This window comes from Anolis carolinensis, chromosome 5 (genome assembly GCF_035594765.1).
Source record: "Anolis carolinensis isolate JA03-04 chromosome 5, rAnoCar3.1.pri, whole genome shotgun sequence".
Lineage (NCBI taxonomy): Eukaryota > Metazoa > Chordata > Lepidosauria > Squamata > Dactyloidae > Anolis > Anolis carolinensis.
The window spans coordinates 190,661,772-190,677,764 of NC_085845.1; the positions used below are offsets into that span (position 1 = coordinate 190,661,772).

The 15,993-nt window shown below is 40.2% G+C and overlaps 1 protein-coding gene and 1 long non-coding RNA gene across 2 annotated transcripts in view; one reads left to right on the plus strand and one right to left on the minus strand.

The window, feature by feature from the left end:
* The window catches only part of LOC134299660 (uncharacterized), a 136,768-nt gene extending 121,463 nt beyond the window's left edge, over positions 1-15,305 (plus strand). Inside the window, exons 3-4 of the long non-coding RNA XR_010006917.1 lie at positions 13,656-13,810; positions 15,114-15,305. This is a non-coding gene — a long non-coding RNA (uncharacterized LOC134299660). The remainder of the gene's footprint in view (positions 1-13,655; positions 13,811-15,113) is intronic.
* Positions 1,962-10,231, minus strand: rergl (RERG like). The gene is made up of 5 exons (XM_003220781.4): positions 9,983-10,231; positions 6,107-6,163; positions 5,700-5,773; positions 4,735-4,883; positions 1,962-3,947 (listed from the first exon to the last, which is right to left on the minus strand). Exons 1-5 carry the CDS (start codon positions 10,032-10,034, stop codon positions 3,665-3,667), a joined length of 615 nt encoding a protein of 204 aa, XP_003220829.1. The 5' UTR covers positions 10,035-10,231; the 3' UTR covers positions 1,962-3,664.
* Positions 15,306-15,993: the final 688 nt, after the last annotated feature.

The window sequence follows — 15,993 nt, forward strand, 5'->3', positions numbered from 1 at the left end:
ATATGGGTGGGGAGGAAGATTCCTACCTGGCCCCAGAAGGACCCCTTAGGTATACTGGAAGATGGGCCAGCGGAAAGCTCAGATTCATCTCAAGGGGCAGGTTGCACACCCACACAAGTCATGCCGACTGGAAATTCATCGTTGAGCCTGGAACCCCAGGTATCAGCAGTGGCGAGAGGAGCTTTTGCACAACTAAAACTTGTGTGCCAGTTGCACCCATACCTTGGGAAGTCTGATTTGGCCACAGTGGTCCATACTTTGGTTATATCCCGAATAGATTACTGCAATGCGCTCTGTGTAGGGTTGTCTTTGAAGACTGTTCAGAAGCTTCAATTAGCCCAATGGGCGGCAGTCAGATTGCTCACTGGAGCAGCATACAGGGAGCATACCACCCCTGTTACATCAGCTCCACTGGCTACCAGTCTGCTACCAAGCACAATTCAAAGTGCTGGCCTTAGCCTATAAAGCCCTAAACAGTTCTGGCCCAGCTAGCTTGTCTGAACATATCTCCCTCTATGATCCACCTCGGAGTCCACCTCAGAAGGCCCTGGACAATCACTTGGCCATCCCAGATACCCTACAACGGATTGGTATCAACACCTAAAAACAACGACCTATTCATCTAACCTAAAAGATATTGTTAGATGACTGGTATCCAGAAGCTACTCTAAGAACTTATACAGATGTTATATTAATTACTGAACTATCTTTTTCCACGCTCCAGCAACACTTGAGAACACTATCAAGAGGGCAGTAGATTCTGCTTATTTTTCATTTACTCAATTTGACAAGATTGATATCAAACTAGAGACTACAACAGCTTTATGTTAAGGCTTATGTGACGGGTTGCCTTATTGTACATCTGCATGTTAAGAACTGTTTATTTGACTCGATTCAATACTGAGACAGCAATTTTGATTGTTATCAAGTCAACTATAAGACTTTGTTTGGTTTTGACAATATTGGCACTTAAACCATAAATAGGAATAGTTTTTCCATAATACCTTTGCAAGTGTTGCTAAATGTATTTCTTTGTGTTAAAGAACTACACTAATGTAGTGGATGAGAATACAAATAGTGGATACCTTGAGTAAAGTATTCATTGCAATATATACTACTACTAAACGTAAGAGATTCCATAGGGACTGGGCTATGATCTACCACTGTTTCTAGCCAAACCCAGTTTATATTAATGTTAAATACGACACCATAATTCCCTTCGTTTGCAGCTTGTATAACAAGTGCCACTAAAAGTTGTTTATATAGAAGATAATATTACATCACCTACAGTACTTACATACTATATACCATACTTTCCTTGTTTTACATTTCTCTGTAGATTATAGACACCTGTGTTTTTGAGAATATTTATGCTATGTTGAAGCAATATAGGATCCCAATAGCTAAATAGTTATCATGAATATGAGCCCAGATCTATGAATGCTACAATCCCAACTCCCCCTCAAACTAACTTTACTGGGCATCGACTGCATGAATAGAAGACTGTCTATTCGACTGGCAGCTGGAGTGCAAGTGGATATTTCCATCAAGTTTTCCAAGAGGGATAGGGCCAGAAGAGCTGATACAGGATATGGACTGGTAATAGCAGTCATTTTAATTAAATGTGGCTCATTTGATGCCACATGATCTATTGGATTAAAATATACACTATCATGAAATGCCAGCCTTGATGCTTTGAGTTATGCAGAACCAGGAAACTCTCTGTGCATTCCAGGGCTTGCTTCTAACATCAGCTCCAAGATCCTAGAGTTTCTCAGGAAAGTCAAAAAACACCAATGTGTGCCTTTAACTGTAAAATGTATGGCATGCAAAGTGGACATTTTCTCAGGATGTTTCAGATTTTGGATGATCCCTGCCAAGTGAGACCTTGGAAAACTATTGTTCATCAGCATAGACAAGATGGTAAGCTGATCTAAAGCAAAGGTCTGATACACCCCAAGGAAGCTTCATATTTATATAACTTCCAATGAATGAAAAGGAACATTTCATGTATATTTGGAACACTCTGGATCACAATTCATGTTTGTGTAACAGGAAAATATTCTTTGCTGAGCCATGTTTAAAAAAGACATTGCATGTTTCTACAAACATAGACAACATAGTCCATCCAATACTTGTTTCACTGGAGCAGTTTTGCATATTTTGACAAGTGGTGAAAAGTGCAAAGTTTCAAATGTCTGCAATATATTTCTCTGGAAATATACAACATTTTGGACTGTGGATTGTATACAACAGTTCAGATCTGTATATATCTTTGAAAACTTACAATGCTACTGAGGAGCACTGAAAACTCAAAACAATGTCATGCCTGGATTTATTTTTTATTGCTTCTCAGAATATGCTAAACAACTCCTTCTTAAAGAGGAAACCATTACATTTGTTCTTTGAATTTACTTATGAGTATCTCATTAGGTCTATAGTATTGGCCTGGATTGCCAATAACTCCTTGACCATAGAATCACATAGCTTTGTAAAAGACAGTAAAATACATTACAAGGAAATAAATTATTGATAATAAAGTACAAGAAAAGTGAAATGGAATTGGACATTATAGCTCATTACAGACAATCTCTGCCTCAAGTATTTTACAATCTACATAGAGTAAAATAAAATTAAATGCAGAAAACAAATTAAACTCAAAGCTCTAATAAATCCAAAGGCCTAAATCCAAGATCATACTACAGTACCCCTACTGAATCAAGTTAATGTGCAAAAATGATACAATGGCTCTGTTCTAGTTGAGACTAATAATTAGATTTAGGTGTAAAGGTTTAGAGTCACTATGATTTAGTCACATCATAAAGTGTCCTTTTCAGCCTTGTTCACCCATGCTGATTTTGATCCAACTAGAATCAGCTGGGATTAATTTTAACCCAATTTCAATGGGATTTTATCATAAGAAATGGCTGGATAAAAGCTGCCATGTTTGAGCATCAAATGATAATTATCATCTGGATCTGGAGTGAAAATGACTGACAAAACTTTCAAATCAAAATCTTTATCAAAATCCAAAACCTTTATTATGGTCATAGACCAGCATACTGACAAAACTTTAATATTGCCTGATGTCATCACTACTTGTTAGAGGGAGAGTCAGGGCCCTACTACATAGCCCTAAAACTCGGACTTAAAATGGCTTAGCCTGAGGTGTCCAGATGATGCCTCAGGCTAATCAGTTTCAACCTGGAGTAAACTGAATTTATTTGGTTTAATCCAGGTTTAAAAAACACCTCGAAAGATCCAGACCTTAAGCTAAAGTCTAGATCTCTAAAAGTGAGGGGCCTTTTTTTAAAAAGCAATAGAAACTAGAGAAGCAAAGGCAATATTTTTTCCCTTTTGGGTAATAGTTGCACCTATTTTTGTGATGCAAAAAGCAGAAAAGTGTGACCACTATCTGATGAAACATGGTATTAGTACAAAATCTCATCAGTCCCCATACCCTTGAGGGAAAGCCGGGGTTTGCGGGTTGGAGTGAGGACAAAGCCCTGTATTTTATATTAATTTCTCTTGGGATTTTGATATTTCTGGAAGGGCCCTAAGTCCCACATCTGCCTGCAAACACATTGGTAAGATCTCCATATGGATTAGGAGGACTCCTTTTTTTCTTATTCCTTTTTTCTGCACAGACTCAACCTGAATTTTGCTAAACAGACTTCCTCCTCTTCCCAAACATGTTGTTGATCAGTTTAACCATTGATTTTGAACCACTCGGCCGCCTCTTTTCTTTCCCTTTGGAATTGGAAGTGACATTCTTTAGAATTCTTGTGAACATGGCTGTTACTTCCTGACAATGTTCTGCTGCAGATAGTTCACAGAATTGGCATTTGTAATCCAGGGCCAACTTTTGTCCTTCATCCCATCCAACTTCCCGCATATGGCATAGATCTTGTTTGTTTCCAACCAATACAATAGTTGATTCTGAAGCTCTGGGAAAAAGTAGTGAAGAGGAAACATTTGTAAACATTATTTGTAGATTCATCCTATTCTAGGTATCATTATTTAGTTTAAAACTCTCCTATTACTATTACTGGCCTCGGTCTGGTTGGTTAGTACTAATCAGAGTACAAATGCTGAATCAAACCCAGACTGACTCTTAGTTGGTTACATGCTGTCTTCACGACATTATTCCATTTCCAATGAGTTGCAAGGGTTAAACCAGGTTAATCCAGCTTTGTTTTGTAAAGGTTGGGGAATGCTCTGAACTTTGTTAGAAATTCCAGAATATCCAGCAATTTTGGGGACAATGTGAACAGCAGGATCTGGTCCAATTCAGACCCGTCTGCTATGAATACAGTGTATTGATGCTATCACCCCCTGCTTCTTTCTGGTCATGTAGACACCTCTGTTAATGTTAGCATGGGGTGTCCATGATGGCCAGGAGCTCTGTGGCCAATTGAGAGTGGCTATGGTGACATGGAAGATGAGGTTCAGTAGGGCCAACAGAGACTCACAACCTTCCACTGCAGTAGGTTTGGGAGGATGTGTGTGGCTACTGGCTACCTCTGCAGCCAGGCTGGAGAAATTCTACTTTAGACTGGCCCCAGATTTACCAGCCAGTGCAGCATGACCTTAATCCTTGAAATCAATTGGACTTAATTCAAATCTGCTGGATTTTAGTGACTCTTAATTACGAACAGGTCTGAACCCAGCACCATTTTTCACCTGAACAGTGTGATCTCTCCTGCCTACTAAAACAGTCATTTGCCAACTTACTTTTTGCAAACTCCCATGTGGCACTCTCGTATTCTGTAGAGCAATGCTTTTGCAAAAGCAAAAGAGGTTTGATCACTGATGTCATACACAATGACAAAGCCATCTGCCCAGTGGAGCTCATCTGTAAGGGACAGCTTCCCTTGCCGAGGCTGAAAAGCAAAACAACAAATTGTACTGGATCCTTGGCATGAGACACTTTATTAAGATTGCTCTAAGAGCACGTTCTCCTTTCAAATACTCATGGTTCATTCTCTCAAATGAGATAGTTTGGACAGTTCAGCTTTGAAATGCTCACTTTTATTTACTTCTTATTATATATGTAGTCATTTCTAAGACTGCTAGCATGGCAGAGTGGTTTGAATGTTGGAGTAGGGCTCAGGAAACCCAGATTTTAAATCCCCATTCAGCCATGGAAGTCTTGGGCAAGTTAAGCTTTGTCAATCTGATAGAAGGCAACAGCATCCCTCCTCTGAATAAATATTTCCAAGACAACCGTAAGTCACAGTCAGTTTGAAGACACAGAACAGATTGTATTTCTAGCCCTCTCTTTCTCCAAGGAACTCAAGGATGCATGCACACTTTCACCATTTTTATCGTGATGGCAACTTTGCAAGGTAGGTTAAGCTGAAAGATGGAGCACAGACCCAGGTGACCTTTGTAGTTTTACAGGCCTTTGAAAATTAGCTTTCCCATTCCATGCCCAACCCTATAATTCTAACACACCATATTAGTGCCATGATTTGGATCTAGAAGGAAATAAACCTGTGGTGTATATCTTAACTGGGCTCTAAATGAGTTGCCAAAATTACTCATAATTCATCGATAACTTCCAGAATCCTTCAGCCAAAATGGTCATCCTGCTGGAATTGTAGTCAAAAAAGGTCACTTTTCTAAGCCCTTATTCCCAACATTTTCCTACAAAGCTTTGGAAATGAATCTGCATTTAGCTATATTTCTCAACTTACTTGCGAACATGGATCATATATTTCCAGATTAATTTGTTTTCCATCCAGACACATATGCTTTGTATAAATGCATTCTATGAGGGAAAAAGAGAGGAAAAGGCATTACCACGACTTGCAGCACATTCAAATAACTGAAGGCTGATGGGGCATCTGAAATGGGTGCATCCCATCAGGTATTTTAATATGAGATTAATGGGTTATTCTGAAGGATTCATGATAAATGTGAATTTGTGAATAGATTTGAAAGGAGTGATACATTTCCATCTATATGGCCATTTTGAATGGAAGATTTTGAAATGTCTGACCAAAGCTAATATTGATGGTTTTGCTGCTTAACAGGTCATCTTCTGTATAAATGTAAAAAAGGACTAAGCAGAAGCAAATGGCCAAAGGCAATGAAGTCTTACCAGTGTCAGAGGCATATTCTCCAATGAAACGTTTGGTTAGGAATCGCACAGTAAGAGCTGCAATGACAGAACACATGTCCAACATGAGAAATAAATACCCTCTGGAAATCATGTGCAATGCTTTCTGGTTGGCTCTTCAGACTATGTGTTTCATTCTAGGGCCCAAGAGAAAGGGTGCAGGTTGATTGGACAATAACCCAAGTACAAAATGTGTATCTGAATCCTGCCTTAGATTTGGAATAATAATGATAACTACAAATGAAATAGACTGCCTCCAAAAGTGATGGTCTGTTCTTCTTTGGATAGTTTTAAACAGACATTGGATGCCTACCTCTTAGGGAACTTTCGTAGTAGATTCCTGCATTGGCAGAGAATCCATTCCTTTCAATTATATGGTGTTTTTTTGTGTGTGTCCGGAGTGAAAAACTGCAAGTCACTTCTGGTGTGAGAGACTTGGCCGTCTGCAAGAATGCTGCCCAGGGGACGCCCAGATGTTTTGATGTTTTTATCATCCATAATAATAATAATAATAATAATAAATTTATTCTTATATCCCGCCCCATCTCCCCGAGGGGACTCGGGGCGGCTCACAGCAATAATAAAAACAGTGACAAATTACACATTGTAAAATCAAACATGAAAAGCAGTCATACAATCAATACATACATCACATGTTAAAAACAAGGAGATAAAACAGTTCTAGGCCGAAATAGAGGGCTTCTGTAGCTTCGTGGCAGAAGTACTCAGCAAGGTATCAATAATCATGGCAGAACACTCTCTAATTAAATGGGCAGACAAATCAACCCCCAAAAATTAGTCGTGTGGGAGGCTTGTGGGAGGCTTCTCTCATGTCCCCGCATGGGGAGCTGGAGCTGTCAGAGGGAGCTCATCCATGCTCTCCTTAGATTTGAACCAGCAACCTTCAGGTCAGCAACCCAACCTTCAGGTCAGCAACCCAACTTTCAGGTCAGCAGTCCTGCTGCACAAGGGTTTAACCCACTGCGCCACCAGTGACGCTGTGATTCTACAATCTTTTAAAGGGAGGTATGGGCAAGTATTTATTTATTTATTTATTTATTTTATATACCGCTCTTCTCCCCCAAGGGGACCCAGAGCAGTCTTACACAATGGCAGAATTAGATGCCACATATAATACAAATGTAGTAAAATCAAACGTAAAATACAAGTACAAGCCGGTATCCTACTCCAACATTAAATTAAATCAATAAAACAATGTGACCATTACAACAGGGGCAGTAGAACTAAGCCAAAGTCACAGCCAGTTCAACTTCATATTAATCCAAAGAATCCATCAGGTCATATCAACCCATATCTTAGGATGGGCCAAAAGCTTGGTCCCACATTCAGGTCTTCAGCTGCTTTCTAAAAGACATGGGTGAGAGGGCTTCCCTAATCTCCCTTGGCAAGAAGTTCCACAGCTGTGGAGCCACCACCAAAAAAGCCCTGTCTCTCGTCTCCACCAACCACACCTGTGACAGTGGTGGGACTGAGAGCAGGGCCTCACTCGAAGATCTTAATCTGCAGGACAGCTCGTAGGGGGAAGATACGTTCTGAGAGGTAAGTTGGACCAGAACCGTTTAAGGTTTTCTAGGCCAAAGCCAGCACTTTGAATTGTGCCCGGAAGCTAACAGGCAGCCAGTAGAGCTGCTTCAACAGAGGAATTGTATACTCCCTGAATGGCACTCTAGTTAGTAACCTGGCTGCAGAATGTTGGACTAGTTCCAGCTTCCGAACAGTCTTCAAAGGCAACCCCACGTAGAGTGTGTAGCAATAGTCCAAATGAAATGTAACAAGAGCGTGGACCACCGTGGCCAAGTCAGGCTTCCCAAGGTATGGGCAGAGTTGGCACACAAGTTTGAGTTGTGCGAAGGCCCTCCTGGCTACCGCCGAAACCTGGGGATCCAGGAGGACTCCCAAACTGCGAACCTGCGCCTTCAGAGGGAGTGTGACCCCATCCAGCACAGGCAGTAACCCTATACCCTGTTCGGCCTTGCGACTGACCAGGAGGACCTCTGTCTTGTCTGTATTCAACTTCAATTCGTTCTTCCTCATCCAGTCTGACACAGCAGCCAGGCACTAGTTCAGGATCTGGATGGCCTCCAGTATGCTATAACTAGATACTTTGAAGGCACTAGATCCTGTCTGATCTTGGGACCTCGTCAGATGCAGACTCCTCTCTCCATTTCTACACACTCTGAAAACAGTTTAAAGATGGAATTCCATGGAGCTCATTATATAACACAAGACTACTTCCGGCAGTTCCCTATGGGATTCCATCTTTACACTGTTTTTAAAGTGTGTAGAAACTGAGCTTTCGGTGTCTGGGAGCAATTGTCATCAGAGCTCCCGATTCACACAGAAGTGGCTAAAGGTACCTATTTAAACATGGGATGGGAGCTGTCAGATTCTCATGTGTTAGATGATTGAAGTGAAGTGAAAATGAGTACGTTCCTGTGGGGGATCTTGAAAGGTGTCTCAATACTCCCTCAATTGTAATTAATCCTTTTAAATGAAACTTTTATCTTGATTTTTTTAAAAAATAATTTCTTCAGGAATTCTGCAATTTAAAAGGGATCCCCCCTTTTAAATTAAAAAAAGAAAGAAAACGTATGGGTGGGGACTACACTTGCCCCTGTGATAGCTCAGAACATGGAAGTTTACTGTAGAAATGGACAAAAGTACATCACATGTAATGGGGTGAATATATTATCTGTTTGCCTAATAAATGAAATAGAACGAAACTCTGCAATAAAGAAGATTATTTCCCCTGCTTCCCCTCCCCAAGGGATGAGGTCCTTGGAAGCAAGTGCCTGAAATAGACAACATCAGGAATACCAAGTGCTGTAGACCACCAGAGGAAGGAAATGTCAATCTCCATCTAAATAGATTGATAAAAAAGTGATAGGATCACCATAATTCTGAGGATGAATCTACTCTGTAGAATTATTGCAGTTTGACACCACTTAGAATCATAGAATAATAGAGTTGGAAGAGACCTCATGGGCCATCCAGTCCAACTCCCAGCCAAGAAGCAGGAAATCGCATTCAAATCACCTCCGACAGATGTCCATACAGCCTCTGCTTAAAAGCCTCCAAAGAAGGAGTCTCCACCACAGTCTGGGAGACTTAACCTGCCACGGCTCAATGCTATGAAATCATGGGAGTTGTTTTTAAAGGGCTTTAACCTTCAATGTGGCATAGTGCTGGTGTCTCACCGAACTACTAATCCTATGATCACATAGCATTGAACTATGGTAGTTAAAATGGTGTCAAACTGCATTATTTCTGCGGTGTAGAGGCACCCCAGAGTTGGCTTGAGACAGCTATAGTTACAGCTATAGTGAATTAATAGTTTTATTAATTCAGGCACAGTCATATTTGAAACAAGTAAAAATAATGCTACATGAATGGTATAACTTTTGGCCACTTTTAAACATTAGTCTTAAAAGGAAATATTATTTTATGGTTTTTCCCCCAAATTTTATGCATTTTCCTATCAATGCTTCCTTTTTTTATAGTAACAGAAAGGAATGCAATGGAGGCAACAAGTTAACTGTTAAGGAAAGAAACAAGCCCAGATTGCTTTTTAAACCCCACAACTAAACCTAATTCTTTTCAAATGTCACTTTCCAAATTTTATTCCACACTATGGGTGAATTAATGCAGTTGGACACCACTTAAACTGCCATGGCTCAATGCTATGGAAATATAGCAATTGTAGTTTTACAAGGTCTTTAGTCTTCTCTGCCAAAGAAGATTGGTGCCTCGCCAAACTACAAAGTTCGGTTTAAGTGGTGTCCAAGTGCATTCATTCTGCAGTGCAGATGCAGTCCCAGAAACCCACACTTGCCTTACCGGATTTTCCAGTCCCTTCGCTGCCCAAAACGGCTACTTTCATTTCATTCATCCTGCAGTGAAATGATGCCAAACTTCCACGCAGAAGAAACGGGGAGAGGAGAAAAGAGTCCCCACTCTTTTCTTTTTTCCTTCTTCTGCCACCTCTATATACCCAACTGGGAGCCTGCCCTGCAACACAGCTCAAGGATCAGCCCACTTTGGGGGTCTCTGCCCCGCCTCCCTCCGGCCCCTCCAAAGCTAGAAAGTCTCTCCCTTCACATCCCTCCTCCCAGCAAGCAGCTCAGAAGTTGAAAGGCAAATTATTATCCCCTTTTCTACTTGTGGATGCATTATGCAAAACAAAGAAAACAACAGCTACTCCCAAATCCAGCAGGAAAACAAAAGTAAAAGGAGGAATGAATATCCTAAAGGCACCAAGATCCTGCCTGATCTTGGAAGCTAAACAAGGTCAGTACTTGGATGGGAGATCACCAGGTGCTGCAGGATATATTTTGGAGGCGGAGGTTGGATCTACACTGCACTATAATTCAGTTTTAGAATGTGGATTAACTGCATTGAACTGGATTATATCTGTCTATACTGCCCTATAATCCAGATCAATGCAGTGATTCTGAAACTGGACTATAGGACAGTAGCTCCCGCCTGAGACCTCGTCTACACTGCCATATAATGAACTGAATTATATGGCAGTGTAGACTCATATGCAGACTGGACTGCATTCAAAATTACAGGAGTCTACACTGCCATATAATGAACTGGATTATATGACAGATTGAACTGCATTGAACTGGATTACAGGAATCTACACTGCCATATAACAAACTGGATTACATGTCAGTGTAGACTCATTATTCAGACTGAACTACGTTGAACTGGATTACAGGAATTTCAATTTACACTGGCCTATAATCCAGTTACCCTTGGAGCCTCCGGTGGCTCAATATGTTAAAGCGCTGAGCTGCTGAACTTGCAGACCGAAAGGTCCCAGGTTCAAATCAGGGGAGTGGAGTGAGCGCCCGCTGTTAGCTCCAGCTTCTGCCAACCTAGAAGTTCGAAAACATGCCAATGTGAGTAGATCAATAGGTACCGCTCCGGCGGGAAGGTAATGGCATTCCATGCAGTCATGCCGGCCACATGACCTTGGAGGTGTCTACGGACAACACCAGCTCTTCAGCTTAGAAATGGAGATGAGCACCAACCCCCAGAGTCAGACACGACTGGACTTAACGTCAGGGGAAACCTTTACCCTTTACCTATAATCCAGTTCAATGCAATTAATCTGCATTCTGAAACTGCAGTGTAGATCCAAAATGAGAAATCCACTTCTGCGTATTCCTTGCCTAAGAACACCCTATAAAATTCAAGGTGTGGCCATAAGTGATTTAAAGGTACAAACACAAACATATTACAAAATTCAGCAATTAAAAAAGAAATACTATTGATGCACCAATCAAGGGGAAAATATGTATGCCATAGTTTATCAAATGAAGAGAGATATTGGTCTGAGCATTGCCCTTTGACTCTGGAGATAAGGGTTCAAATCCCCACTTGGACGTGGAAACACACTGGGTGATCTTAGGCAAGTCACACTCTCACTCAGAGAAAGGGAAATGTTTGCAAGATATCTCCATGATAGGTTTGCCTTAGGATTTTGATAAATCTAAAATGACCTGATGGTGCACAACTGTAGGGCGTCCTATCACATCTATGACTTCATGGCTTTAAAAGAAAAGGCTGTGAAGGTGCATTTAAGACAAGGGACCAACTGACCAGGAACCACTCTCACATTAGTACCAAACGGGTTACAAATCAGTTTTTGGTCAACTTTAGATTCAGTTTGGTTATTTGAGTTGCTGATTCAGAAAATTGCATTGAATAGACCACATCAGTTCTAGTTTCCGATACAGAACATATGCTATCCAGTAGTCTCCATCTGCTCGCCCACAGAAAACCATATTTAATAATGTAGATGTGGCCTATCCAATGAAATTTTCTAAATCAGCACCTCAAATAACCCCAGGAACCCAATTTTCCCCACATATCTCGTGGACCTTATTTTAGGTCTCGCGGCCCACCAGTGGGGAGCGGCCCACGGGTTGGGAACCACTGGTATAAGATCACACACAGATCATACTCAATAGAAAATGTAAAATGTATATACAGTGTTCCCTCACTTATTGCGGGGGTTAGGTTCTAGGACCACCCGCAATAAGTGAAAATCCGTGAAGTAGGGACACAATATTTAATATTTATAGATTATTTTAGTAGTTATACACTATTTTAAGTCTTTATCAACCAATTGTGTGTTGATAAATCATCTCCTTCTCCTCCTGTTGCCGCTTGGGCTCCTTTTCTCTCCCTTTGGCTTCTCCTTCCTCCCTTCCTTAGGCTGTAAATTGTAATTTTTTATGATTTATAATAGTCTTTTAGAGTTTATTGAAAAACCACAAAACAGCAAATCCACAAAAAGTGAACCGCGAAGTAGTAAGGGAACACTGTATACCAAGCCTGAGGTGATATAAGGTAAGAGTGGGGGGGGGGGGGGAGAGACTAACTGTAAAGGTAAAGGTTTCCCCTGACATTAAGTCCAGTCGTGTCCGACTCTTGGGGTTGGTGCTCATCTCCATTTCTTAGCCGAAGAGCCAGCGTTGTCCATAGACACCTCCAACGTTATGTGGCCAGCATGACTGCATGGAACGCCATTACCTTCCCGACGGAGTGGTACCTATTGATCTACTCACATTTGCATGTTTTCGAACTGCTAGGTTGGCAGAAGCTGGAGCTAATAGCGGGCGCTCATTCCACTCCCTGGATTTGAACCTGGGATTTTTCGGTCTGCAAGTTCAGCAGCTCAGCGCTTTAACACACTGAGCCACCGGAGGCTAACTGTAACACACATCAAATTGACCTGAGGTCATTGATTTTCTCCTTTTCTGTTGTTGTTGCTCATTTATATCCCCCATCCTTTAGCTAAAACTGGGGATCAAAGTGACTCACTAATAAATAAATAAATAAAGATAAAACCACATACAAAATCAAAAAATGTGGGTAAAATGCAGTTAAAGATTTAAAACGATTTTAACCAAAACCATAAAAAAGCAAGTATTATGCAACACTGACTAGCACGAGTTCGAATTTGTAGTTTGTCAGGTGTATTTAGAATTCTACTCTAGAGACATCTAGTGCTGTAGCTCAGCAGAATGTGGACTGGAGTTCCCTGTCAGGGATTTCAGAGAATGTCATCTAAGAATGAATTCTAGGATTCTTTTGGATGAAGCCATCACAATGCTATCATTGTGACATTCTAATAATGGAGGAGTGCGGTTCACAGCTTTCATTGGTTATGCTGACTAGGTCTGTTGGATGTTATAGTCCAACTTTTGGAATCCTAGCACTTTGATCTAATTCAGCATGGCTCTCCTGATGTGATTTCTTAAAATTGTTGGCATTAGGATGGCTCAAATTATAAAATATCAAAAGCACCAAGAAATAAATACAGACACCTAGGTGTCTTGGGGCTAGACATCTAAGCTATCATGAGAATGCTTTATTAAATACAATGTCACTTCTCAGAAAAGGACATCGTAAAGAATATAAATGGAAGCATTGTGCATAAATTGTTGTGCCTGGATTTATTTTGGAACTAACTACTTTTTTCTTCTTTTTTTAGCTCCTGTGTTTATCTTGCCCTGTGAAAAGACAGACCACAAACTGGGGGCAATGCTTGAAACTGCTACTTTTGCCCTTTGCTTTTGCAAGATAAACATTGAGATTCTCACTGCAAAGGAAGTATTTAATAAAGTCTAAAAGAGTGCCTTGAAGAAAGTGAGTAGTGATTTTTAAAATCTATGTTTCCTTTGGGTTGTTTTTTTTTTTTTAAAAGAAAAGGGATACACACCAGGGATTCTTTAAAGTTTCTATGTGGCTAATTAATTTTTTAAAAAAACACACAAATAGGAAAACAAGGAGTCCTGTGGCACTTTTAAGACCAACATATTTATTATAGCAGGAGCTACCATGGCGTATACACACAGAGATAGATTTGTCACCCAGAAAAGTGCATGCAAGAAAAAAATCAAATACTTTAAAAGTTGAACAGGATTCTGCCTATTAGTATTTTCCAAAAGGCTATATTAGTCTCTTGTAGCCACTACATTTTCAGACCATTCCTCCATGTCTTGTCCCAGAGTTTACAAGTGCCTTTACATTGTAGAATTGATGTAGTTTGAAACCACTTTAGACCTTGTCATTGGACATATTCCAATCATATTCCAATACTATGGAATCATAGGAGTTGTAGTTTTCTACGTCATTCCCTTTGCCATTGACATGTACAGAATAGGTGTCTGAAACTAAAAGAATACTGCCTCCCTGGAAGACTATTGCTAGCCATAGGAGATCTCTTTGAATCAAAGGCGGTCTGGCACAATGCATCTATAGGATTGAGAACATACTGCAAGTTGCTTCCGGTGTGAGAGAATTGGCCGTCTACAGAGACGTTGCCCAGGGGACGCCAGGATGTGTTACCATCCTGCAGGGAGGCTTCTCTCATGTCCCTGCAAGCTAAAGCTGATGGATGGGAGCTCACCTCATCTCGCGGATTCAAACTGGCAATTTTCAGATCAGCTACCCAACTTTCAGGTCAGCAGTTCAGCTGGCACAAGGATTTAACTCTTTGCACCACCGCGGCGCCTACTACTCAAATGTTGATAGATGGATAGAGAGATAGAGCTAGGGAGATATAATAAAACCCCTGGCATCTTTCTTTTTATGATGATCCTTGTATACAAAACATAAGTTTTGCATTAATTCAAATGAACCCTCAATCCACAATTATTTTGTCATTTGCCTTATTTCCCACAGCATAAAACTATTTCCTGTTATTGTTTTTATAATTGCATTATCTCTCTACATCCCACTTTAATTACTTTCTCTGCTTTATATTTCCCCTGTCCTTGTATTAAAATATCGTATTAATGGCATGTCGTAATTTTACTATTTTCCCCAACTCACTCAGAAGCACTTTGTTGTAATTACTTGTTTTTAATTCATTAAAGATTAATTAATCAGGATAATCCCCATCATGAGTTTTAAAAATTCTCTTTCATTTGTTTTGATTTAATTTTAGAAGATTTTAAAATGAATCCCATCACTTCCACTTTAAAGACGGGATGATTTCTGATGATTAGTTGAAGCAACAGCAAATGTAATTTGGGGTTTCTGTAAAAGAGACAACAAACCTTGAAAGTAAGGCAATCTTCCTCTTATTAGAAGCTGTACAGTCACGTCATCTACAGGAAGAGAAGTTCAGAATGCAAATGCCCTGAAATCATATGTTTTACATTAAAATGAATTAATTTACGACAAATATTTTATCCTTTAGTATTACTACAACTGCACCTATAGAATAGATGGGCTGAAATCCTGTGGGTGGCACACATATGTATGTTTCTTTACAAAAGCAGCCATACATTTAGTCCTTGGCATTGGACATATTCCGGTCATAGTTGTGTAACCATTGCATATGGGACTTAATCTTATCTGCCCTGATTACAGTAGAACCTTGGCATTCAGATTTAGCTGCATAGTATATTGACTCATTGTTTGACACTGATCCAATTGGTCTACTCTAGCTGGATTCCAACATGTTGTATATTCTTAGATTCTACATTAGCTACTTGTCTGTCCTCTTCTGATCTCAGGTGTGGTAGATCACCCTTTCTCGTGGCCACTGATGAAACAAGATTTAACTAACCCTCTGTTAGTTTCTGTGCATGGAACAGAAATGGTATCTTTTGTCCCAGGAAGCAAGATTGGTGCAGTCTTTAGCACAGGACTGAATTTTATCCAACATTTTCAGACTTGAGTTCAGAAGCTACTTTGGGGTTATGTCCTAATAGAAGGAAAGGATCTTTGGTCCAGATGGAGACTAGTAAAGAAGCTGGAAAACTGGTTTTGTCATAAACATGTGTTTACAATTTTTTGAACAGTATGACATGGATATATTC